The following is a 26,524-nucleotide window of genomic DNA, read 5'->3' as shown; positions in this document are numbered from 1 at the left end:
GCGAAATCGCATACATATAAAGTATGCCTAATATTAGTTCCGATATTTTTGGTTTAGTCTTTAACCTTTCTTTCCAAAAAATTAGAGTTTGTAGAATGTGGTGGATTTTTCGATTTGAAAATCTTGTATACTCTTTTCTATTAGACAGAAGTTGGGTACGAAACCTGTACATGGAGACATCGAGGTTGATTTGAATAGTCTAAGATTTATAGGGGACTTATAAATGTATCAGCGTTGATCATCTAAACAATTATCTATTTTACAATTAGCGCAAGATTCCGATGTTTCTTTGCATGCATACAATAAACTGTATAGCATATGTTGGTTGTATTCTTTTAGGAGACAGTTGGATTCGTGTCCACCATGATGAAGAAGTGCTGAATCCCTTTCTAGTACAGTTATTGATGGACGGATTTTCTGTTGAATCTAGCCCAGTCTCTGATTTACGAGCAAGCAGAGTAATTGATATCATTACCTAACCATATTTTGCTCCTATATCTTGTCAAACTTGCAAATGCATCGAAACCTAGACTAAGCTATCAACGAATTCTGTAAGTAGGCTCTCCTTGAAGAAAAGAAAGAAATTCTCAACAAGGACAGTCGCCATACTTAAAAGAATAGTCAGATTTATTATTCTAAAGATTAATATAATATCCATTTTGTATTGTCAGGATAGGGAAATCGAACCCGAAGGGACAATGTATTTTCTAGGAAAAAGGCGCACAGAGTTTCCAGTAAGCAACGTAGGGTTGGAAAGGTATTTTGAATACTGTTTAATTGTCATGAATTTCGAAAGTGATTTAATGCCAAGATTGCTCGATTACGGGTATAATTTCTAACTTCTGCTTAAGAAATAAAAACTTATATAGCTTATCAAGATAAATATAGTCTATTTGAACGTATCAGTACTAATCGAGCAAGAATCTGATGGCTAGATAAAAAGATAAGTTGAGGATTATATCAAGTCATTACAAGGGTGCATCTAGCGATTATAACCATATATAACGTTTGGCTACCTTTGATTTGGCGACCTTAGTTTCAGATGAATTCTAACATTATTTTGTTTCTTTTTATGAATACCAGGGTCACAAGGATACGCTTGCAACAAAATAAAGATGAAGCAATTGTGTGGTCACTGAAACATGATATACCCTGTTTGTGCTCAGATTTGATTGCCCTTTTTAATGAAACACTAAACTCATTATCAAACATCGAAACTACTCGACCTGATTAACACATTTGCTTTACAATTTATAGTAGTCTTTGCGTTAGTATACAGACCAGTAACCCTATCTTCACTCAGTAATCGAGAAACCAGTTAAAGCTGAAATGCATTGAATAAAGATTGATTTCTATCCCCGCTATTATGAACAAATAGATATGTACATTTTGTGACTCTTTGTCTAGTCGTTTTATTCAAGATTTAAAAAAAACCTCCCCAAATTTCATTATGTTTATAGAGTTTTATTTTATACAGAAAAATGAAACTCGAACGTGGGCTGGTGTTGAAAATTGCAGAATGTTACAATTTTTTTGTCATAATCTATGTAACAGAGAGAAACAAAACCAAAATGTTTTTGTAAAATTTAACAAATCATTTAATTATCAAAGTTTCAAATTGAAAATGTAAGAGAACTTACTGTATTATGAATTGAATCCGAAATAATTCTAAAACGTTCTATTCAAGTAAAAAGTAATAGAATGTTTCGAATGAATTTCAGATCCTCTACTGTACGTATCACGATGGAATTGTCCTTAATTCCTTTGAATAATTCACAATAGTCTCAGGATCATGTTCTAGTCCAAGGAGTACTTTGTAATTCCAACGAATAATCCTAACAAATATCTCTTCTCAAATTATCTAAACACAGCGTCAAACACATCTGTAGACCGAGTTTTAACATATGAAACAAGAATTAGAGATAGGAAGGAATCCGAAATAGGAATGACTCTGATTTTTCAGTTCTCTCCTTATATACGCCTTCAAGAGTATATTATGACTATATGTCGCAATATACTCTACGTGATAGATCTTAGTACTCAGTCTAATATTTCAAAATGCCTATTCATGTGACCTAATCCACTCAATAGGAAATACCTTAATTCGTATATCAACCCACTTGAATGGCCTATCCGATGAGAAACAACCCCAGACTCACATCAGGTCTTATTGTTAATATTATTATTAATAGTCGTACACACCAACTTAAACAATTATCTATAGATCCTACGCATTCTACACTCTTAATATCTTAAATAAAACTATTATCATTGTTGCGAGTCAATGCTCTTAAAAAAGTAAAGAAAAGAGTGAAAGACATCTAGCTTATTAAAATTTAACAGATATAATTTGTTTCCCTAGCATACAAAGTGTAAATGAGAAAAAAATGTTTACCGTATTGCAAATTAAATCACAAAATAATCCAAGAATTCCAGTCATAAGTCCAAGTAATTTAAAGCGCTGAATAAAACTCAGTACAAGTCCCGTGTGTGTGATTTCAATTTTTAACGTAGCTTTAACAATATTTCACTCATATCGCTACGATGTCTGCAGTTTGGCAGTTTATAATGATGTCTAGCAGTGAGGCATCGTGCCGCATACATGTATCATGGTGTCCCTCCTAGTCACATTATCATAGCACCAGGTCGACCAGTCCTAACACTAACCTCTTAATGCTGAGCGCCAAGTGAGGCAGCTGTTAGTACCATTTTTATAAGTCTTTGTTATGACTCGGCCGGGGATTGAGCCCATGACCTCCCGCGTTCGAAGCTGACGCTCTAACCACAAGGCCACCGGAGCGGTCAGTACAAGTCCTGAAGAAATCCAAAAACTGAAGGCGATGACTTGAATTTTATAGCTTATAGAGTGTTGATATATCAAAAGTCTTTTGTTGGACCACATTAATATAATTCCAGGTTTGGATTATGTATAAATTCAAGTGAATGTCTTTATCCAAGAATCTTATCAGAGCACTTTATTATTTCCAGAGACAATAATGACTTTAATTCAATAATGTAAAGAAAATAAAATTCAGCTGGTCACACCATAATAGAACTTGAAAATGCTAGATGTTAAAGCACAAAGGACCAAGTCATTACAATTACAAGATTATGTAGTTCTCAACCTGACCTCAGGTCACAATTTGCATCTTCTAAAAATGAATTACCTAATGAAACCTTCTAGAATGATCCCGATGTTTACAAAATCAGAACCATAACCTGGGTTACACTCAGGAAATTCCAAATCTTAGACCCAAATAAACATATTTGCTTCTTCTATTAATAAAGATCCTGAGATTAAGCCCATACAGATAGAGAATAATTTAGCTACGTATTAGTTGTTTACATGTACGTATTAGTTGTTTATATGAAGTGAAATAAAGGAAGTCAATCGGATAAAGCAGTAATGAACTCAAATTTGGACAAGATCAAGTCGAACATACAATGTTACATTACAAAATATTATGAATGAAATAATAAAAAAAAACACTAACAAACAATTAAATTAAAATATACATAACAGTCATGAATACAAATTACTAATAATAAACACAATCATATACCAAGAGTTACGAAAAATATAGATATACGTAACACCTCCTGACATAAAGAAAAGAAATACTTATGTATTAAAACTTTCTGTTTTAGTTGAAACAAACACACGTATGATAATAGAGTAAAATTACTCAGGAATATGTCTGATAAATAACACTATCTTTTTTTCTAATTTTTTTTAATACAAATTAAAGCATTACAGAACCTTATACACTTGCAAGTGTACCTGCGATGCAGTTGTATTTTCCCTTGATGTGCCAATTGTCGATGCTATATTCTTGCAACATCAAACTCCATCGCGGCAACCTCTAATGTTTGTTTTTCATTTCGTTAATTAAAGTAAGGGGATTGTGATCATTGGATACAATAATCTTAGATGGAGCAGAATTAATATACACTTCAAAGTGTTGTAAAGTCAAGCTTACAACCAAGCACTCTTTCTCGATCGTTAAATAATTTCTCTGGTCCTTGTGTATTTTTTTAATGGAATAGTACACTGGACGATCGACACCATTGTTGTCTTCTTGAATTAATACCCCACCAACCCCTAGATCACTTGCATCAACAAACATTTCAAATAATTGTTTGAAATCTGGAGCTGAAAAGACAGGTGTCATTTAAATTTTTAGCAATTCTTTTTCAAAATGCGGAAAATAGTTATACACATATTTTTCTTTAGAGAGGAGTACTAACCTAATATTTTGGGTTACATCAAAAAGTGAATTTTCATCAGTAAAGTATCTTTTGCTTGCCAGTTCTAATACTTTTAATTGTAATTGCATTTTCATTTCGTTTGTATTTACAAGTTCATTTGCATTTCTTCTTTTTCGTTTTGCAATTGCATTTCTCGTTCTTTTTTATTTGCATCTTCATTGGTCTCTCTTCTCTTTCTCTTTTTCTTTCTTAATTTGATTTTCTCTCTCTTTGTATGTTTTTGGCATTGTATTAGCATTACTGTTTTTTTTTTGAAGATGAATGTTTCCAAATTCTGTTTCCATCTAACTTTTTGACTTCAATTCTTTTAATTTCATTTCAGAGCTAGATAGAGATTTACTAATAATCCCAAAGCACTTAGATCAGAAAAGTCTTTTTCCATCGAATATTGGACCAAAATGTTTTTCATTTCCTGTTTTGACATAGACGGTTTTATATCCGAAAGATAATAGTGGCTGGATAGCTATTTCAACTCATTTTTCTTAAACAGTCCAACACTTCCTGCATTGGAATGGAAAAAAGATTCTCCGCCTTGCTGATATTATGAAAGCTTGTTGGTTCTACTGTGCAAAATCAGAGGACAAATCACAATTAATTTGAAAATGAAATTGATTAAACTTTTCAAAATCAATTTTAACTTTTCTGAAATATATTTGAAATTTGTATACCGGGACCCTCCCCCCAATTTCTGTTACGATTATATGGTTATAAACAATGTAATAGAAAGAAGCAAAACCATCAAGTTTTGGAAAACGTAGCAAATAGTTTAATTATCAAAATTATACAATGAAAATCAGGGGGAAATTACAGTATTATAAATTAAATCTATAATCCTAAAATATTCTATTCAAGTCCAAAAGAATCGATTATTCCGAATGAATTTCAGATTCTCCAGTGTACGTATCACAATGACATTATCCAGATTTCCACTGAATAATTCATAAGAGTCCCAGGTGTTTTAGTCGAATGAGAGCTTTGTAATTTCAACATAAGAAACATAACAAATGTCTCCTCTCAAATTATCTAAATACAACATCAAACACATATGTTTGGTGATTTTAACATATGAAACATGAACCCGAAATAGGAATGAATTCAAAATAGGAATGAATCCTCATATTCATTTCTCTCCTAATATATACCTGCAAGAGTCTGTTACGAATATATTTCGCAGTGTACCCTACGTGATAGATCTTACTACCCAATCTGATATTTCAAAATACCTATTAATGTAACCTAACCCATTCAGTAGAAAAATACCTCAATTCTTTAAAAATCCTACCTGACCACAGTGTCCAATGGGAAACAAACCCAAACTCTTAACAGGTCTTACTAATAATATTATTATTAATGGTCGTAAAAACCAACGCCAGTAACTATTTAAAGATCCTACGTATTCTTCGCTTGCAATATCTTAAAATAAAATTTTATACCCCTGTACAAAAATTAACTATCTAATAATTTGACTCTATATGATCATTACTATTTATAATCATGAATAGAAATTACATAAAATATAGCCACAATCATGTGCAAAGAGTTACAAAATATATATATATACATAACACAGAATAAATGCTGCATTTGCCAACTTCATAATGCAAATTATATATGAGCGCCGTCGTCCTCCACCAAAAATTTCCCTTTCTATGACCAAAGGTGTTGTTACAGTATCATCATGGATCACGGTGGTGCTGATTCAGAAAAAATTAAAATTCACGAGTTTTACGGTACACGTAGCGTTATAAATTTCTTGCTGTCGCACTGTTGATACTTTCGTCGTCTCTACCACTATATCATGTAAATAGAACTGCATTGTCACTGCATTTTATTACATTCCTAACGGAATTGAACTCAAAATAATTCAAGAAAAACAACAGAAATTGTAGCTTGCCTTATACACATGGCTCAAAGTTTTGTTTGAGCGCCAGAGCGGATTAGGAAAAAGTAAATAGAAACTGTGCGGCTGTTATAATGGGTAATATTTTATTGCTTAGTGTACATGGGCATTGCCAGTTTATCACATAAAGGATACAGTACTTGTTACAGTTCATAATCATAAGATAATGTCATGCTCATCTAATTATAGAAGCAGTTTTTTATGTCCATTGAATGACTCTCCCTCCCTCCCTCTCTCCCTCCCTCCCTCCCTCCCTCTCTCTCTCGGTGGTAACAAAACAGCGGTGATATGAACCATTTAACACCTCGTTGTGCAAGAGTTTTACGTTCGAAAGTGAATTATGCTGTATAAAATGAAGACATATTTTTTTCCTGGACAAGTTCTAAAGCTTCGTCCACACAGTTAAGAATGTTTTAATAGCCTCGACACAATGTGGGGTTGGATATCGGTAATGTCTTACACTCTGCACATTGAAGTTTAGACATGTTTAGTTATGATCAGACCTTAAGCACACTTTCTTCCTGCAAACCGACACTACCTTCACGTGAAGGATTACGTGTGTCTATGTAATGCACGGTATTTATCTCTCAAGTGATAAATCTATCGTATTTCTTTTTTAGTCCATGTTCGACGGTTTCACTAAATAAAGCTTTTGGAGATAAGCTATAACATACATTATTGTGACCGTATGTATTCAAAATTAAATATAAAAAGTTAAAGCCAATGTTTCTGCCTTTTGTTATCTTCTTGGCTAGCACCCTTATTCGGGTAGAAACAATTTTCAATGCAAAAAGCACTGCAATAAGCAAATAAACGTGACTTATGAAATCCAAAAATCGATACTTTCATGATAAAAAGATATAGATAACCTTTGGCCAAGGACACATTACATTTAATTGTTCAAACGTTAAAGTCTTGTGTTAGTGTGTGTGCGTGCGTGTTGCCACGAAGTTAAGGAGAACTATTTCAAAAGAACATCTTTCATTACCAGAAGAAGAGGACGTACACCACTATTTTCGGTAAGAGATCTCTGAAACATCTAGTATTCATATTCAATCGTATCAAAAAAGATTTCAAAACGCATATTTTGTGATTTTACAGTTTCACCAGTGACTATCTTGCCTTTACAACGGCACTTAGCACAGTTGCTTTTTGACTTGTTAGATTTGTTCATGATATGTTACTCAGGTTTATTTCTGGCCATTGTTTAAGAAATTCAAACATTGTTTCATGCAACTTGATACAGGAAGAAATATGAACATAAATGTCATTTCAAATTTAGTTATTAGTGTATGGATATAGAGCATCAACGACAAATATACACGGAAAAGATGAAAAATGTTTATATCTAATCTGATATTTTCTTAACAACCATGAAAATAAAACCTAATGTCAGAAATTAAATCAAACCACCTCATATTTATAACATATATCGTACAAAGAAATTTGGAGAGGGGGCTAAAAATGGCCATTATTCAATATGGACCTTTGACCTCGCCGTGAATACATGGTCGGATTGTGTAAATCAATGAGATTATACAAAATGGAAGTAGATACACAGAGTTAACAATAATCATGTAACTAAATACTTCAAGTATTATAATTTCGAGATCGTTCTTTTTCGGCAATATCTGACATCGAATTTCTTCGAATTAGTTCAAGAAAATCTTTTCCTGAATCATTCGGTGAGTTCTCTCATTTTGAAAAGCGAAAGACCAGTTCTGTAAAAGACAAACTAATTTCAAAATGGAGAGAGTTTCCAGACTGTAAGTTCGAAGGCGTAATAGATGGCTCTTTTGTTGTCGCTTGATGCATGATGTTATCCTTAGATTCGCATTCGAAACACGCGAATTTGAAAATAATGGTATCTTTCAAACACACAGAGGAAAACAAATAAAATCGTTTCAAACAACTATCACTCTATCCAGTGACTTCCACAGTAAAATAGCATAAATAACATTTTTTTCTTCTCAGTATATATCGTAGATGATATTACATTTTATTTGTGAAAGAAACACACTTTTTTATGGCGATGACTAGTAAATTAGTCACAAGATGAAACATGAAAGAACTCCGCAAGTCCTGCGGTAAATGGATTCAACAGTAACTTAAACAATACTACAAATGAACATGTACTTAACAGGATAAATGTCAAGGTTAAGAGGCTTGTATCTTCCAATTTAATGGACACTAAATTTAATTCATGATCACGAATGACACACATGCGTATGTTTAAATAATGTGTTCATTGGAAAAGTACAGTCTGGCATTCCGTAGTATATAAATATGGAATTAATAGTGATGTAAATATAACTGAAAAGAATGTCATATTAATATGGGTAGAAATAGATAAAGAAAAGTTGAAGAGAATATAAAATGTTACGTAGAAGAAAGTTAGTGTATGGGATGGTTAACCATTCTTTTTTTGATGGATATCGGACTGAACAATAGGAAAATAAAATAAAATCGCATACCAGATACATCACACAAATGACACTCTACACTTGTGACCGACTGAGGCTGCCATTATCAGAAAAATGATCCATGATCACTAATTTCGATGATGTAGATTGTTACGAACATAAAGTATTTGATTGTCAATTACAAAGGTTATGGTCAGAATATGTAGAATAATTGGCAGGAAATGACGTTTTGGTAATCAAACAGCGTACTGTGCTTCCTTACCGTCTCCGATCACTGTAATTACACTATTTTTTATAATGCATAAAGATATATAAAGTGTAAACGAATGAATAAGTGACAAACTCAAGCAGATGGTACACTGAGCTATTTATCTCCATCATCTGTGTATTCCTCGCTACGTGAGTTGTAAATATGTACGCGCACGTGTGGCGAATGTTAGACCCTTCAAAGGCATAATAGGAGCCGACCGTAAAAGTCTTGTTTATTTCTGCAAGTTGGAAATATCGTGATTAAAACAATACTCATAGGTATGTATATGTGTGTAAATGCAAAAACAAAAAGGAAATTTGACACCGAGCAGTGAAAAATTAGTTTTAACTGCCTTAAGCGCTTAAACGCATCTAGGGGGTAACTGCCGTAAGCGCTTAAACGCATCCGGGGGATAAAGGTCTTTAAAGACGACTTCCATGAGTATATATATAACACAAACGCCGATAATTGGTCTCTCTCTCTCTCTCTCTCTCTCTCTCTCTCTCTCTCTCTCTCTATATATATATATATAATTGTAATTAAAAACAACATAAACGCCGATAAATCTTGTATAGGTATATATGTTTTTCATCATCTAAACGTAACAGCTAGCAGACGTCTATTCTCTCAACAAACAACTATTATTTGATTTATGGGATAATCTGTAATAAAATGTAACATTATATATATTGGACAAACACTTCAACAAGTTTCTCGAAGTATGAATAATCATCGCTTTCTTATAAAAAAAATTGTATGGATCCTCATTTTTCCTATAAAATTGCAGTACATGTTAATACCAATATTCGCTTTTTACCTAATTTATACTGTGTATGGAGAGATAAATAGACTATTTGAAGCAAATTATTAGATTCATACTTTAGATTCTTTTTGCATCCCAATGGCCTTAATACTAAGGCGCTGTATAAAACTGCAAACTATTTTAGTACAAAAATTGATATTTTGTATGCCCTTTATAAATAAATAAATGTATTTATGACTGTTTGTTTCTACGCTCTCTCTCTCTCTCTCTCTCTCTCTCTCTCTCTCTCTCTCTTATATATATATATATATATATATATATATATATATATATATATATATATATCGTAGAAACATGTTAACTTTCGCAGTATTTCCATTCTTTTCCATTGAATTGGAGTATAAATAAATCTCATTAGTCCACGCACAAGTTGAACATCAGCCTTGACAACAAAAACAACGTTTAAATTAAAGAAACACGTCGTAATCAACCTTGTTCATAAGCACGCAAAGCATAAACATTAGATATCTATTCAACATATGTTAGAGTGTAGCGTAAATGAACTTTAATAAGGACGATATATATCTTTCTGCTCTCTTATCCTGGTCCTAAGATTTACTTTTATTATAGACATCTACATCAAGAACAGCAGTAGGTTGAATAACGGTATACGTGATTGATATCACACCTTTAGCAGATAAAGGTTGAACAGACCACTTTTTTGACTGGTCCAAATGCCAAAATAAAAATAATTAATTAAATGGCGTGAATAACATTAAAAATCAAGGTATTCTAACCACAGTGAGCCTTCTTAAATTGGGTTAGTTTATTTTTTTTTCTCGGACTGAAAAATCAGAGATAAGCGCAAATATATTACGAAATTGAGCCAACTTGGGGTCGCACCCTCTCTTCTGCTATAATTAAATCATTATCATATCAATAACGCCACCAGCTAAAGAACCTCACACTGCTAGATTAGTAGAGAGAGACTAGAAGCAATCAAAAAATTTCTTCCTGTTTGTGATTCTGTTAGACAATAATTACAGCAGTGTCAAGAAGCACAAGTTGAATTTGCAGAAGGCATATAACAGTTATTTAAACCCGTTACAGAAGTTACCGAAAGAGTTGCAATAGCTGCTGAAGGTCTTCTTCCATCAGTAAGACAAACTGCTGAGCAAACTGAAAAGATGACAAGAAGAACTAAACAAACGAAAAAGATTTTACGAGATCTTCCAACTAAAATAACTAATGCTCATCCTCCAATTCCCACCGATGAAACTGGAGAAATTCCTACTGGAGTAAGAGATATCAAAGATCGTATACCAGAAGTAAGAACAGAACAAGCATGGACCAGAGTTGATATAAACGATAAATTTACCGAAGAAGGTATTAACTATATACAAACACTTGACCTAGGTTGGCTAGCTGGGTTTGCTGTGCAAAGTTATGGTCACCGAGCAGTTGTTTTAAAATCCAAGTATGTCGATGTTATAGGTCGTGATAACTGGTACAAATGAATATATCGCATATACCATGGAGCTGATCAGGCTCGAATCAGTGATGCTAACTATACGTTATTTATTAACGCAGTAGATGATTAAGAGTTTTAAAAAGAAAGGGAACGGGTGTTGCCAGCAATGGAACAAGAGTAGAAACAGCGAGACATAAAAACGAAGAACTGACTTAGAGAGAAACTGAGCGGAAAGAGAAATTGTCTCTTTTATCAAGTAAAAAAGATTCTAAAGAAGAATTTCATGATGATCCTCCCGGCGCTACTGGTAGCGGTTTTCCTGGAAGTGGTCTTATTGCTTGTCCTAACAATATTCTCGACGACGTGCAACGACTAGAAGTTCTCATAGGAGGAAAACGTGCAGGAAATAATTCTCCGTAAATCGTTAATCAAATATCTGATATTTTTCGAAAATTATTCACTAGCAGGATTATGGATCGCAGTATTTATTGTTCCTTTATTGATGAAATTACTGATAATTATTGCAGCGACTAAACAATTAACTAGTAGATATATAAAAAATGAATATACATAATGCTCAACGTGGACCGATCATGGTCAGGGCAGTAAATTCACGATTATCAACTTACGAAACAGTTTACGGCGATGGACTCGGCGATGTTGTTAAAGGTTTATTTGCGAGAATAGCCCTAAAATCAATACCGATTTCAAAATAACTAGGAATGAAATCTATTGAACTTGTTCGTGAAAACATTCCTGGCACAGTTGGTAATGTCGCAGGTAAAGCGTTCTCGACAATCAGGACTAACACGACTAATACGACGAAAAACTCAACCACCAGTGCTTAAGTTATTCCCGCAAATGTCAGGAAAATAAAAAATCAAGCCGCAAATCAAAAACTAGTGAAACTGGCTGCTAATGAAGTTGTTCCTACAAAGTTAACTGATGAAATTATACCGACAAATACAAGTTTTATTTCAGGAAGTGGTCTTCGTGTTAGACGATAACAATTATAATAATATGTTCAAACGTGTATCCGATCCTGCATTCGATATAGACGTACCTGTTCTCAAAGATGAATCGATAAGTGATTATCAGTTTTATTTTTTTGACGCAAAACAATCAAATCAAAGTGGTCGAATCGAATTACAGGTTCAAGATACAAGCAGACATTTCTTACCCGCTGAGGCTTTTATTGAGGTAGAATGAGAGCTTGTAACAGATGTTCCTCTTAATACAGCATATGGAGCTGATGTCATAGTTGGTTTTGTTAACAATGGTATTATGGCGTTATTTGATAGTGCCACTTACATGATTGATGGAAGAAATATTGAAACAATTCAAAAAGACGTTGATGTTGCTACAACGATAATAGGTTTAGCAAGATATTCAGATGATTATACTAGATCATCTAGACCGTCAATGATGTTCGCCAAGGATAACGCTGTTCATCCTGAAACTAACCAGTATGACATAAGACGACCAAGAAATAATGCGATCAATAAACAAATTATTAAAAACATAATTGATTTTGATGATAGCGTAGTGTATGATTCAACAAATAAATAATTATTTCTGGAATCATATATGATTACAGATATTTTTTTACCAACATTTGTAATACCAGAATTTGCCACTGACAGACTAAAGTAATCACTCAATGATATTATCAATGAAAACTTTCCTAAAATTGTCGAGTTACGGAGAAGAATAGCTCCACCTCCAGTTATTCTCAAACATGACAATGATCCCTACGGGGGCGGCATTCATATTTCACAGGGAATTGTTAATATAACTTCAACGATCGCAGTCAATCTTGTGTGTGATGTAATTGATGGCAGTATCAGATAGATCTTGAAAAATTAAATCAAGCTTAACAACGATATATTTTCTATACATTTACACCGCAAGTACCTCCTGCCTATTTGATTGTACAAGAACCGATCAATCCTGTTTATCTACGGTGTCATAATAATCTATTATCACGAATATATTTCAAACTTACTGACCATTCCGAACACTTAATTGACCAGCGTGGAGAATTTCTTAAAATAATTTTTTTGTAAAATCGTAGAACTTTGATCTTAACAATTTTCAACCTCAACGTGAAATCAGATTTATTTTATTCTGATGACAATATTTTTTGGTGTGGAAAATTGTCAAGGAAAATTCGTCAGATTTCTTAAATTTTGAGGGCAATAACCTCAGCACCATTTTCTTTAATTCATTTTAGGATTTTTGGGTGAAATATAATATAAAATGATTAATTTTAGCGAATTTTCTACAAAATTAAGACCAAAAAAATCACAAAAAATCAAAATCAATTAGAGAAACGCTGGGGTTTTGACCCTCACGATTTTGGAAATTTGGCGAATTTCTTGGTTAAAAACGACTTAACTAGGTTAAAAAACGACGAATTTTGATTAATTTTCATGAAAAAAGAACAAAATTTTAGAATATTTCGAAACCATAAAAATCATAGAAAAATAATATATTTCAGAAAAATAAAAATCATAAAAAATATATTTTACAATTACGCGGAGAATTTCTTAATATAAATCTGTATGTAAAATCATAGATTTTTAATCTTAACCATTTTCATGATATTTTAGTATCATATATAACTTTTTGATTTCATAGCATGATCCAAAGAATTTTATTCTTGACTTTTGGGAATCTACGGACAATATTTTTATTACAATGATTTTTATATGTTCTGAAATATTTTTTTCTTCTTCTGAAGTTTGTTATTTTTTATGACAACTCCGAGATTTTTATTCTAAATTCATCGTTTTCTCACTGATTTGTCAAAGGAAATCTGTCAAATTTCCTAATTCTTGAGGGTAAGATCCCCAGCGATTCTCTAAATGATTTATCGATAAATCGATAAATTTTCCTTTTTTTACTCGAAAATCAGTCAAAAAAGGAGCAAACACACATGCAAAACATCATTTTTAGGTGTGTTATACAAGAATTTATCGATAAATCATTTAGAGAATCGCTCGAGGTTTGACCCGATGAAAATCTGTAATTTGACTGATTTATTTTGACAAATCAGTGATAAAACGATGAATTTTGATTAAAAATCTCGGATTTATCAAACAAAATCAACAAAACATATTTTAATCAGAATTTAAAAAAATTTAAATAAAAATAAATATGAATAAATATTTTAAGATCAATTTTTAAAAAAATAAATATTACACGTGATCAGCGACTTGGACCCCATTTACCATAACTTTCATTTTCAGTGACTTTGTCAATCTTTTCACGTTCACCAGTAACATAGTTACTTTGGATCGCTTCACGATCTGACATAATTTTTCTTAATTGTCTTATACGAGTATTAATTGTTTTTATTTGCTTCGTATTCACGAGATAATTCTGAACTAATTTTTTCTACTGCGAGAGAGAGAGAGAGAGAGAGAGAGAGAGAGAGGGGGACAAATTCCCTCACCTCATTTTCTTTTACTGTAGCTAACGACTGAAACATCGTTTTACGAACTTGTATTCCGATGGTAGCGTGTATCCACATTCATATTTACGTTCTTGTAATGTTTCAAAATCAGAAATAATTTTTTTTTAGGAATTAGTTCATCAGATATATTTATGCCGTTTAATTTTTAATAGCAGAAATAATATCATTGATATTTTAGTAATTCATTATGCAATATATGATATATATTTAAAAGAAAAAATATTTACACAACACAAAGACCACGAATATAAACAATCTTTGATCTATCGAAGAAACAAATCCCATGTGAACTCCTAGATTGCCACAGCATTCTAGAAGGTTCAGAGGGCACAAAATATATACAATCTTAGATCTAAGGACGAATCAGCATAATTGTTTGATTTAATTATATCACATCACAACATTAACGTATCCTATGGACGAAACAACATTAACTTAATTCTATGGATGGCACAACATACACGGGAGCCATTCCCTACGATCAACAGATTTTTGCACACCCTCACCCATTATCAACCCCGGGAGAGTGCAAAATGAGCACCCACCTCGTAGAGACATGGTGTGAGGGGGTGTTTTTTCCTGTTGAGTTTCGTATTGAGGTGAGTATATAAAAATCGCGAACTATGCGCAACCATCGACAGTTGTCAGTCATGGGACTCGATCGCCAGTCGTCGAGTATCAGACTTGTGTGCTTTAGCAATGAGCTACGGAGACAACTGACAGATATATGTTTTAGAAATTATTATAAAGTTACCCATGTTGGATCGCAAGATACAACTCGAATTCAGTTCTGCACACGCAATTTCCGAAGAAATACGCAATATAAACGTATTTCTACTTAACAAGTCAGATTAAAGAAGTTAGTTGTTTCTGACTGCACCGCAGCCTGCTAGTTGTTCCAGGGGAAGGGAATGATAGTTTGGCCTTAGTCTGTGGGTTCATAAAGGTCCCAGGGCCCCGATTGGCCGAGTGGTCTAAAGCGCTCTTCGTTACGGATCACTGCCATCTCACCTCTGTCTGCGGCGGTTCGAGTCTAGGATTCAGCTAATGTGGGTTTGTGAGAAAGTTTGCCAGTAGCTTCTCGTGGGTCGGTGGTTCTTTCTGGTGTTTTCCTGGGTTCTTCCTCCACCATTAATACTGGCCGCCATGTATAGCCTATCGTGTGCTGAAAAATGGCGTTAAACCCCAGAACAACAACAACAACAACAACAACATAAAGGTCCCTTACAGTTGAATAGTTGGCTGTGATGAGTGGGAATAGAACCACGCTGATAACTGTGACCGGCCGCGGCAAGGGATGGAAACCTCTAGAATGGTCCTGGTTGCGTCACATCGCTAGGTTCTTGCTGCATTTAGTAAGTTATTTTCTGGATAATATATATACCTGAAAATAATTCAGCAAATGGTGTGACTCGATCTTGTATTTTTCTTAAATATAATCGCAGAAAAAATACAGATGAACCAGGAAACCGGACGAATTAAGAAAAACAAAAATATTGTTTCTTAAAAAATATATTATTTATCGTTAATAAATAATTACACATACCGTACTGAAGTCCTTGATATGAAACAACGGGAAGTACAAGGGATATAACTGATACTTTCTTGTATAGCAATAATTGAGCCACTCTCGACAAACCGATATTGAAGGCGGAAGTAAATAAGTACGGTTTGTCGAATTAACATTACAGTATTACAGATTGTGCTTTTTTTCTTCTTGAACTATTAGATTTTGTGACTTTAGGAATACATGACAAGAGAGAATTAAACGCAAAAAAATATTTATTTACAAGTCAATATTATTGTGCAATCTATCTCGTTGATTTCTATCAACCACGTTAAATATCCGCGTCAGAGTTATCTCGGTTGTCTGTATCTAACACGATTGGGACATAAAAAATAAAATCCCATTATTATACTTGTGTGAAAAAGCCAAATTGGTTATTTTATCTGCTACACGTTTTACCCCGCGTGGGTTAATCCTGAAATACTTACCAGCTGCGGTCATTGACTGAAATATTATTTCGTTACAGGTTTCAATATTAAAAGATTTAACCTCCTTAGGAATCGTTCTGTGTTTACCTGTCCCCCCACGTGCAGAATTCTCGCTCTGGGTGATAACTTGAAGGTTCTGTAAATAATTATTAAGTTTTTGTCCGTCAATATGATCGATCACAAGACCATCTTTGAGCACCCCATGAAAAGCCTCGAATAGGAACCTATGATTGAAATACCTCTTTCCCAAGCAGTAAATCTAAGATGACCAGCGTTATCAACAGTGTCAACTGGCCTTTTCAGCCGACAGTGTCTGGTTACACCATCACGAGATGTTTCATAATTTTTGATGACAGGATGTCTGACAAATTCTATTTGCTCCATTTATATATAATATTATTTGTCTAAATTATAATTTGTCTTTACAGATCTAGCTATATAATCTTCAGGATTTCTTATAACTTTGACAGAGTCAGGGTCGTTATTTGTTTAATCATAAAAACGTTTTAGTTCTCGATATCTTTTAGCACTACATTGCTCATACAACTGCGTTTTCCCTCTAAATCCAACACCACATCGTAAACACGGCTTTGGACCAAGACGTTCTCATTGCACATTTTGCGAATGTTGTCCGCAGAATTCATTTACGCAAGATTTGTTACAAGGGGTTAAAGACCCTACCATCAACCACTTGAACTGATTTGTTATTTGAGTCATTATATATATAATATTTTTTATTTAAATACTTGTCTAAAATATAATATGGAAGAGTTTGAGAGATTATCTACAATCGAGTCCTGGAAAATGTCGTCTCCTAAATCCAGGTTCGATCTTGACAGAATAACTCCTGACTTACGGAGGAGAACTCTGGCCGGTCCGTCGAATATTCTGATTAATATTATTCGGAATGCTAAAAAAGAATTTCGTGGTGATAGGGCATCTCACGCGTGGTCGAGAATGTCATTGATGCCAGAATGAACTATGAGCGGGTGGAAAAGAATTATTGATTATCTGAACGATCAATGATATTTTTTTCAGAATAAAGTTTATTGTGCAAGCAGAAACGGATTTCGCTGAGTGGAGTGTCCGTGACAAACGTGACTCTGTCCTTGCCAATGGAAAAACCGCTGTGTTAAGTAAAAATTCCAAGCCAGGAATGCTGACTGTAATTGACAGACCATATTACGCTCGAGCGTATCCTTTGACCGCGGTTGTTTTTATGTAATTTATCAGCTAAATGATAACCCCAACATTAATGATCTTGCATCAATGAAACTGTCAAGGCTGAATTGTGTAGCCGAACGAGTAATCGAACATTTTACAAACGCGATGCGTGGAAATGGGTTAACGGATATACGACGTGAAAAAATAAACAAATGGGCTGAATCTGTCAAGGATACCGGAGCTACAATAAATGAAGACGCAGAGTTATGAAAGAAATTAAAATTTCCAATTAAAGTAAAAACGTTAACCGGGGTGATTTTATATGAATCAAAGAATAAATCTAGAGGGGCTCCCATTGAAATTATTGATCATAATGCGAGGCCTGGACCAGCGCAGTCACAATATTTCCACGAGATCGAACCATAAGATTTTACCCAGAGAAAGACCCTGGAAAAAACATGTTGGACTTTATTCACGAAATAAATAAAAACGATCCTGTCAGTATGGCTATTTCAGAGTTCCGATGATGAAAAATATGATTAATTTGTACGACCTAACGGCGAAATATATCGTAAAGAATCTCTCCAACAATAAATGAAAAATCTTGCGCAGAAAGTTTCAACAGAAGATATTGAGCAATTACGAAATAATTGTTTTACAGTTCCATGTGCTGCAGCTCACTTTGCAAGAGACAAAAATTCGTGGAAGCCAACACGATTTGAAAGACGTACAATTAAGTTGCTGTGAATACGGACACGGTGGATTGTGGAATATAGAGTATGACCACAACGACGTTATTTCTATGGTTGCGTGTTATCCGGGAAGTTGTCTTGGTTACGGAGAATGTTCTGGATATTTTAAAAGATTTAGACACCCCACAAACGAAATGACTAGAGTATCGATAAATAGACCACTACCTGATTTTGATATAATCGGATTCGCTCGTATTGTATCATTCGAGTTTGCTATGGGTCTTCATCCGATCTATTATGTTTGGCTTGGTAGGCACTTTTCAGAAAACGTTGGACACCAATAGTTTTATTACGATATATGATTGATTGTAAAATACTGATATCGCTGATTATAACTGAGGCAATTATATCATATAGGAAGCAGACCGAAGTTTGGTTACCACCACCTGATGATGATAAAACCGCAAAAGATCTCGGTCGAAGAATAATCGGTAAATTTACTCAAGGTGGGGCATATGATCACAAAAGACATTATGCACGACTAATTCTAGATGATACTGAATATAATTTTATAATCGCTGATGCAACAAAGAGAAATATATTTGTAAGTCGAGAAAACGCTTATTTATCTGACGGAACACGGTTAGGTACAATTGTTGGTTATATTGATGGTGAATCACCTCAGTTTACTGATTTAAGATCCTTAATGCTCGCTTATGTTTCTATAAAATTATTATCGATGACAAATAGATTCCCTTGTACTGCGGTCAGGGTTGCTACGGATTCATTTTATATCGAAAAAAGAATATTCAGAATTACTGACTCGTTTTTGAAGTACTGATGCATCATGGGGCGAATGGAGAATAAAACAGGAAATGTTATATAATTATTCCGAATCCGCATATTTTGCGATTAAAGATATTTATTACAAAAATAATCAGATATCAGAATTATCGCCTGCGGCATCTGTGTATGATCCAGTATCCAGACACAAGACTGTTTATCTAAACGGACCGGCTGGTTCTGGTAAGACGACTCAAGCGATCAAATTATTTCGACAGAGTTCGAAAGATATGGTTGTTTTAACACCTACACGCAGACTCGCAAGAGAAATGAAACAGCGAGGAGTGCAATCATGTACTTATCACAGCTTTTTTCGATACAACGGTGAAACATTGACTCCTGATCGAATGGGAGAGAACTATGTTCCAAAAATTATTATTTGGGACGAGATATGTACAGTGTTGCTAGATACATTAAAAATGTTTCTCGATTGGCTGTTATTGAAAAAATACAGCTGTGGTCATGTGCGGAGATCATGGTCAACCACCGCCGTTTGTTTGGCCATTTCCGCACGAGTGGCTAAAGAATTTTGTGGATTATTACGAGGAGATAACTGATGATCATAGATCTCTTGATGTAGAATTAAGGGCGTTTAAGAAATTAATCAAACTACAACCGAATAAAACTCAGTGTGAAGTAATGCGTAAAATAATTTCAGAAACTTCCATGAACGACTTTCTGCAAGTGTGGAGACCAAATGATTTGATAGTGGCAAGTAGAAAGATAGTTCGTGATACACTTCAACAGCGGTTATTTGAAAAGCATAAAGAACAGTTTTCGGATTTACGGGTACCATTGTGTTATAGAACAGCTGATACACGACGACAGAATATCGACGTTGATATACCAGGACAGACTGAGAAATAGAATCTCGTATTAAATTATGTTGTCGCAGTTGATGTCAGTGTTGTTGAAGATGCGCTACACGCTGGTAAATCTCCGTGAACGTTAGGATACGCAATGAAAATTCACTCATCTCAGGGGTTAACCATCAAAGATACTAAGGTTTGGATTGTCGATGATCGTGTCGAGTGGTCAAATGCAGTGTCGCGAGATCTCGTATCCTGAATTATTTTCTTCGCATACTGATATCCAAATAACCGCTCAGCAAGTGTTCAATTAAATCGTTCAACAATTGCCTGATCACGATGAATTGCAGTATGTCCTCGTCTGATTTTGATATTATGTTGCTTCATCAACGATGATACTGCACCAATAAATTCCTTGCCAGTATCAGCTTGTAGTAAATGTGGCCATTGTAATGGTCCTCGTTGATAAATTCGTTCAAAAGCAGATACAACTTCAGTTGCTGTTTTAGTTGATAATGGCTCTGCCTCTCTATATCTACTTGGAACGTCAATGACAGTTAATGCGTATTTGTACGTTAATCGGCGTCTTCCACTTTTGATAATTTCATGTGGTAAAAATAAAATATCAGCCTGATGAACTTCATTAGGAATGCTGATATCAAAATGTGCATGCTGAATTCGTTTAGGCCGTGGTAGACATTTGCCATATTGCCTGTCGTGGTAACCATGCTGGGCGACAGAACATGTGACATTTGCTGCATCAGCGAGTTTACTTATAGCTGCTCTACCTTTCCAATATCCTCTTGGGCTGTACTAAATCGATTCCATTACAATAATTGTTGATTAATTACCAGCTCCGAATAATAATTTACCTTTCATCGCAGATCTTACCAACCAATTAGCTAATGTTTCTCTGATATTTTTATTCTTTATGGAATTTAATGAATGAATCAACTTCACATCTGCAATATGTCTATCTTCTAGGTTTTTGATTTTATATGCTACATCATGAACGTGACATGCTTTATCAGATCATTTATAGGATATTCACCAGGTCTTGGTTGATCTTAGTTATCAAGTTGGATATCAAGTCGGTTACCAGGACCACAATAATTATATCCAGGGAAATGTTTTCTCCTGGATATTTAGCCCAAGGAGTTCCTGGTAATTTTCCTAATGAAGTAGCGATATCACCACCAATTTTCCTTGACTTGTCAAGGGAAATAAATTTGTATTTGTTTGTATCACATCGCACACATTTACCTGTAAGTGCAGGCTTTTTATTTTTTGTTATTATTGTTGCTAGAATACTCGTAGGATTATGTGCTCTACATCGAACACAATATAATTCCATAGTATTTATTATATTTATATAACATGGATGTCATTGATGTCTCAGCGACACGAAAGCAAGAGCCAGTCAAACATCATCCAGCGCAACCAAATTATATTAAAATGATAATAATAGGTCCTTCCGGAACTGGTAAGACGCAATTATTACTTAATTTGATAATAAGATGGCTCAAATGGGATAAGTTGTATTTAGTAGCTCCGTCAGTTGATGATCAGAGATGCTATGAAGTACTTAAAGATTTTAATGAAAATGCAAATTTGCTGGACGAAGACGGCGGTGATATTATTAATTTTATAACTGATATTGATAAAGCACCATCTGCAGACAAGTTTGATGGATTTATTAACAATTTAGTTGTATACGATGATGTGATGCTGGACAAACAATCAAATCCAGCTAGAATATTTTCTCGTGGCAGACATAAAAACACAGTTGTAATTTATGTTACTCAGCGATACACACAACTATAAAAAATAATCAGATATAGCTGTAATATATTAGTTGTGTTTAATAGAGTCGATACACATATGTTGCGAAATATTCATCAGACTTGGTGTAGCGGTGACATGGATATAATTAAATTTAAAAACTTCTTTTCGCGAGCGCAGTCAATCCCACACAGATTTATAACAATAACTTTACATGATCCTCGATCACGATATCGTATATGTCTTGATAAACTCTTTGATTGAGAGATTGATATGAGAATGATTTAATTATAGCAGCAGAGAGGGTGTGACCTCAAGTTGGTTCAATTTCGTAATATATTTGCGCTTATCTCTGATTTTTCAGTCTGAGAAAAAGACAACAAAATAAAATAAACTAACCCACTTAGAGAAGCCTCAGTATGGTTAGACTACCTTGATTTTTAAAGTTATTTACACCATTTAATCTTTTCATTTACGAAGGTTTATTTCGGAATTTGGACCCTTCAAAAAAGTGGTCTGTTCACCATTTCTTCTGCTCCTTTCTAGTAGCATACGAACGTTTCCTATTGTTTGATGTCAACTATTTTTTGGGTGTGCATGTGCCATAGATTGACTCGGTAGAAACGAACTAGCCACTTTCTTTATCACAGTGCCACATTGCAGCTCATGTTTCAGGCGGTTTACTCTGAGCTTCACTTGGTTTTCAATATGTGGAATATTTTGCTTTTTTTAAAAAAGAAACCTGAAGGTAATGAAGGAAAGTGTTCAGAATGTGAAACAATGACTACATGTTTTCTCCTGCAAGTTTCGAGGAGACCAGTCATTGCATAATGTATGTTAATCTTACTTAATGTGACATGACGTTAGCATATGAGACCAAACGCACAACAATATGTAAAGGAGGAATGTATACCGATATGCAAAAGATTCCGTCAATCTAACGAAATAGAATGTATAACCCGTGGCTGCTTTTTGACAAATAAAATGAAAATTTCGTCCAAAAGACACACACACACACACACACACACACGCGCGCGCGCGCGCGCACGCACGCACGCACGCACGCACACACACACACACATACACACACACCCACCCCTCTTCTGCGTGGAGTAGAAAAACCAAAGTAATGCACTTTCGAATTACTACCTTTCAACCGCTCCAGTGGCCTAGTGGTTAGAGCGTCCGCCTCGGATGCGGCGGTCGCGTGTTCGAACCACAGCCGAGTCATACCAAAGACTTACAAAAATGTTACTAACAGCTGCCTCGCTTGGCGCTCACCATTAAGAGGTTAGTAATATGACTTGTCGGCCTGGTGTCAGGATAATGTTACTGGGTGGGACATCACGCTACATGTCTGCGGCATGATTTCCTGGTGCTAGACATCACTATACAATGTCACACTGTATACATCGTAGCGATATGACTGATTTTTTTTAAAGCTACTTTAAAAATCTAAATTACACACGCACAGTCACACACGCACAAACAGTACCTTCCACGTTGATATTTAATTCACACTGAAATTCACATAAATAATTAGAACAAATATATTATTACTACGTGAAAATGAATCCATCTGTATTTGAAATAAGAAGAGAGATACTTACATTATGCTCCTCTAATGCAACATTATTTGAATGAAAATAAATGTAACTAGATTATTAATGGAGAAATTGCAAGTTTACAGAGAGACACATTTACACAATGTTTTCTTCAGTCGGAAAAGTTGGTTTTTGAAACGTACCACAACTTACTCTGAATACTTGTTTTATCGTGAACAAAAATATTTAAATCTAGATCACACTCAGAATCTTCGGATGTTTTTTTATCATTACTCCATTTCATTATTATTATTATTATTATTATTTTTTATTTATTTCTTTTATTTTTTATATATTGTTATGTACATTTAATTTAATTGTTTGATCTTTTAGTTTTAATATATTTTTTATTTCATCACATGTTATTATAATGTAACATTGTTTAATGGACTTGATCTTGTTCAGAACAGAGTTCAATTCTGTTTGATCTGATTGATATTTTATAAATTATTTTTTATTTCATAGATGTAAACATCTAAAACTAGCTTCTTTATCCTCTATGGGTAAATGAAACTTTGTTTCTAGTTGCTGACCTTGTTTCAAAATCAGTGACAGCTTTGGTAAACGATTTGTTACATTTGTTTTGCATATTCTTTCTCAGAGTAAGAATTATTAAGCTGAGTCAAGGTCATACTTGGAGTATGTAATATTTATCACGTTCCATATGCTGACAAACTTCTATTTACTTCTAGATATAAATACCTTGATCCTCATCAGGGGATGTATTTTGTGTCGTAATCATTCGTATAACTGATGTTCAGATAAAGGTTTGTCAGTTTGGACTCTAAATTTTGACATGTTAAGTTGTGCATTTTGAGTTGTATTGTGACCAGTTTGGGATGAATTTTTATTTCTTCAAATTATTGAATTCAGGTTATTTTCCCTGGAAATACAAAAGTGCTCTGATATAATTCTGCAACATATACATTTGTTGGAATTTATGCTGAATTCAAAACTGGAGGAATATTTATGTAATTCAACAAGAACTAGACACTACAGCACTTCGTGTGTTATTCCAGACGTGATCACCTTCCATCTTGAATTTCATTAGGATTCGAAATGAGATTCACTTAGAACTTTTCTCTGATAGGATTTATGTTTATAATTCTTGGATTAATTTTTGATTTAATCAGCAAAGCTTGTTGTCTTCACTCTTTTCTGTTACTTATTTTAAGAGCATAGACTCGTCACAATATAGGCAAAAAACGTCTATAATCCTTGCCAGAAACATATCCAAAAATAGAATGTATAATGAACAGTTTGGCTCTGTTTTGACGGATTTGCCCGTGAGGAAAATTCCCAAAGCAGTCATAAAATAAATAGATAGATAGATAAATAAATAAATAAATAAATACATAAATATATGCGCACACCTCATAATGTATTAATGGGGTAATTACATTGATTTAAAATTCACATATATGGATGAAAACTTGTTTCAAGTTTCCCAAATGTTCCTCTTGAAGCACGTCTAAATTTAAAATTCCACTTACGACGCCATCTTTCTACCGGTGTAAGGCAATTTTTATCTATGTTAAAGTGTTGAGTTTTATATTCTAGACTTTAACTTTTTTTATAATTTTAAATGAATGTTAAAAAGATTTTACTTCTTTTGCAGCTCCTAGTCAACGACTTCACTACGTCATCTACAACAATATTATTCTTCACTTAAAATGTGTAAATACAAGCTATATTTTAATACACAGTGTAATATCGGATATTATATTGTTAATGAAAACACCTGCAATATAGTTATTGAATAAGACGTCCTGATCCCACACACTGTAATGAGTTTTGAAATGTCATCTGTGGGATTATGTTCTCCCTCATCTGCATGTTTTCATACCCACAGACCTCACTGTTTAAAGCCCACACTGATACACTATCGTTTGTTTTGTTTAAGTCTAAGCATTTTGCGTTATTGAGGTCGTTTTTGTAAGTAACGCAATGAAACCAGTTCACCCCAACCCCCAGTTTTAATTCGCATTCTACTTTTAGAGGTCAGGCCCTCGCAAACAAAGCATTATTTTATGTCTGATTATAACAGTTTGTAGTTTTTTTTTTATCTGGTTAGGGTCTACTTATGCCATACCTACATAAAACACCATGTTCGATATTTACACCTGCACATATTGCCATAAAGTCAAAGTACATTCTTTATCTGTTTCGCTTAACATTTATTACAGACTGCAGATTTATCGCACAGAACAATCCCTATATTTACGAATGTATCTTATATTGATATAATGAGGAACCAAAATTAGACATAAAACAACAATTGTAAAGAACCCTCTAATAGATAAATTATGTCATAATCTGGTTATATTTCCTTCCAGCATTCAATTTGCTTTGGTGTATGAGACCGCATGTACTTAAGCCTCTCTCTAGTGCATCATGTCATTATAAAGTTTGTCAAGGATGCTTTCTAACGACAAGTATTTATTTGCGACAAATGAATTTGGTTATCGTGTTTGAGTAATATAGGGTACCGGGAAAAGGTAACACCATACACATATGACATTTAAAGCAGATAAAACTTTTTTTGGTCAAGCAAATAAAGAAACAGTAGATGTATATCTTGTTTCATCAAAACAGCTAATTGTTGATTCTCTCACGTGCTGCTGGTATAATAACATTGGACGTTTTAGATCACACCCCTTTGTGTCTTATAAATCAAATTTTAAAGATAAACATTGTTTGAAATCTTTGTACAATAGTTATACATGATTATGTCTGTATACTAAAATAAAGGTGTCCTTTCGAGAAAGTGAGGTTAATACGATGAGAAAATTGTAAACCCCGACAGACGGACGGATGGATTTTAACAAGTAACGGTGATGTGTAATAGTTTGCATTTAATTCCATATTACCTTTCTGGAGCATGACCGCAAAGGTTGATTCTTACCCCAGATAACCTTGTTTTTGCTGTGATCGTATTACTACAAACACAGGTGAAATAAATCAGTCAGAATGACATATTGTCGATGCCATGTTTTCTGACTAGCCTTGAATAGCATTTTGATAGCAACCCAGTTATCAGTGTTGACCAGAAGTATATCTTTTAACTTTTGGACATGTTAA

At 34.0% G+C, this 26,524-nt stretch overlaps 2 protein-coding genes across 10 annotated transcripts in view; both read left to right on the top strand.

The window, feature by feature from the left end:
- The window catches only part of LOC149786645 (thymidine phosphorylase-like), a 56,152-nt gene extending 51,252 nt beyond the window's left edge, over window positions 1-4,900 (top strand). The window contains exons 8-9 of one of the 7 annotated variants that reach the window (XR_016424996.1): window positions 672-757; window positions 4,592-4,900. Coding sequence is in view for 6 of the 7 variants with exons in the window: in XM_089977168.1 (XP_089833294.1) it covers window positions 340-479 (140 nt within the window). In the remaining variant the exon portion in view is untranslated. The other 6 variants (XM_089977164.1, XM_089977167.1, XM_089977168.1 and 3 more) reach the window with 6 other exon arrangements.
- Window positions 4,901-7,041: 2,141 nt separating this feature from the next.
- The window catches only part of LOC149786644 (thymidine phosphorylase-like), a 37,605-nt gene continuing 18,122 nt past the window's right edge, over window positions 7,042-26,524 (top strand). Inside the window, exons 1-2 of one of the 3 annotated variants that reach the window (XM_089977169.1) lie at window positions 7,110-7,188; window positions 25,062-25,120. In XM_089977169.1, the coding sequence (XP_089833295.1) occupies window positions 25,117-25,120 (4 nt within the window). In that variant the 5' untranslated portion in view covers window positions 7,110-7,188; window positions 25,062-25,116. Of the gene's footprint in view, window positions 7,189-25,061; window positions 25,121-26,524 lie in introns of all 3 variants that reach the window. The other 2 variants (XM_089977170.1, XM_089977171.1) reach the window with 2 other exon arrangements.

The sequence above is a fragment of the Sinohyriopsis cumingii genome, chromosome 12 (assembly GCF_028554795.1).
Source record: "Sinohyriopsis cumingii isolate HCF-2022 chromosome 12, ASM2855479v2, whole genome shotgun sequence".
NCBI lineage: Eukaryota > Metazoa > Mollusca > Bivalvia > Unionida > Unionidae > Sinohyriopsis > Sinohyriopsis cumingii.
This window is presented reverse-complemented; position numbering and strand designations above follow the sequence as displayed.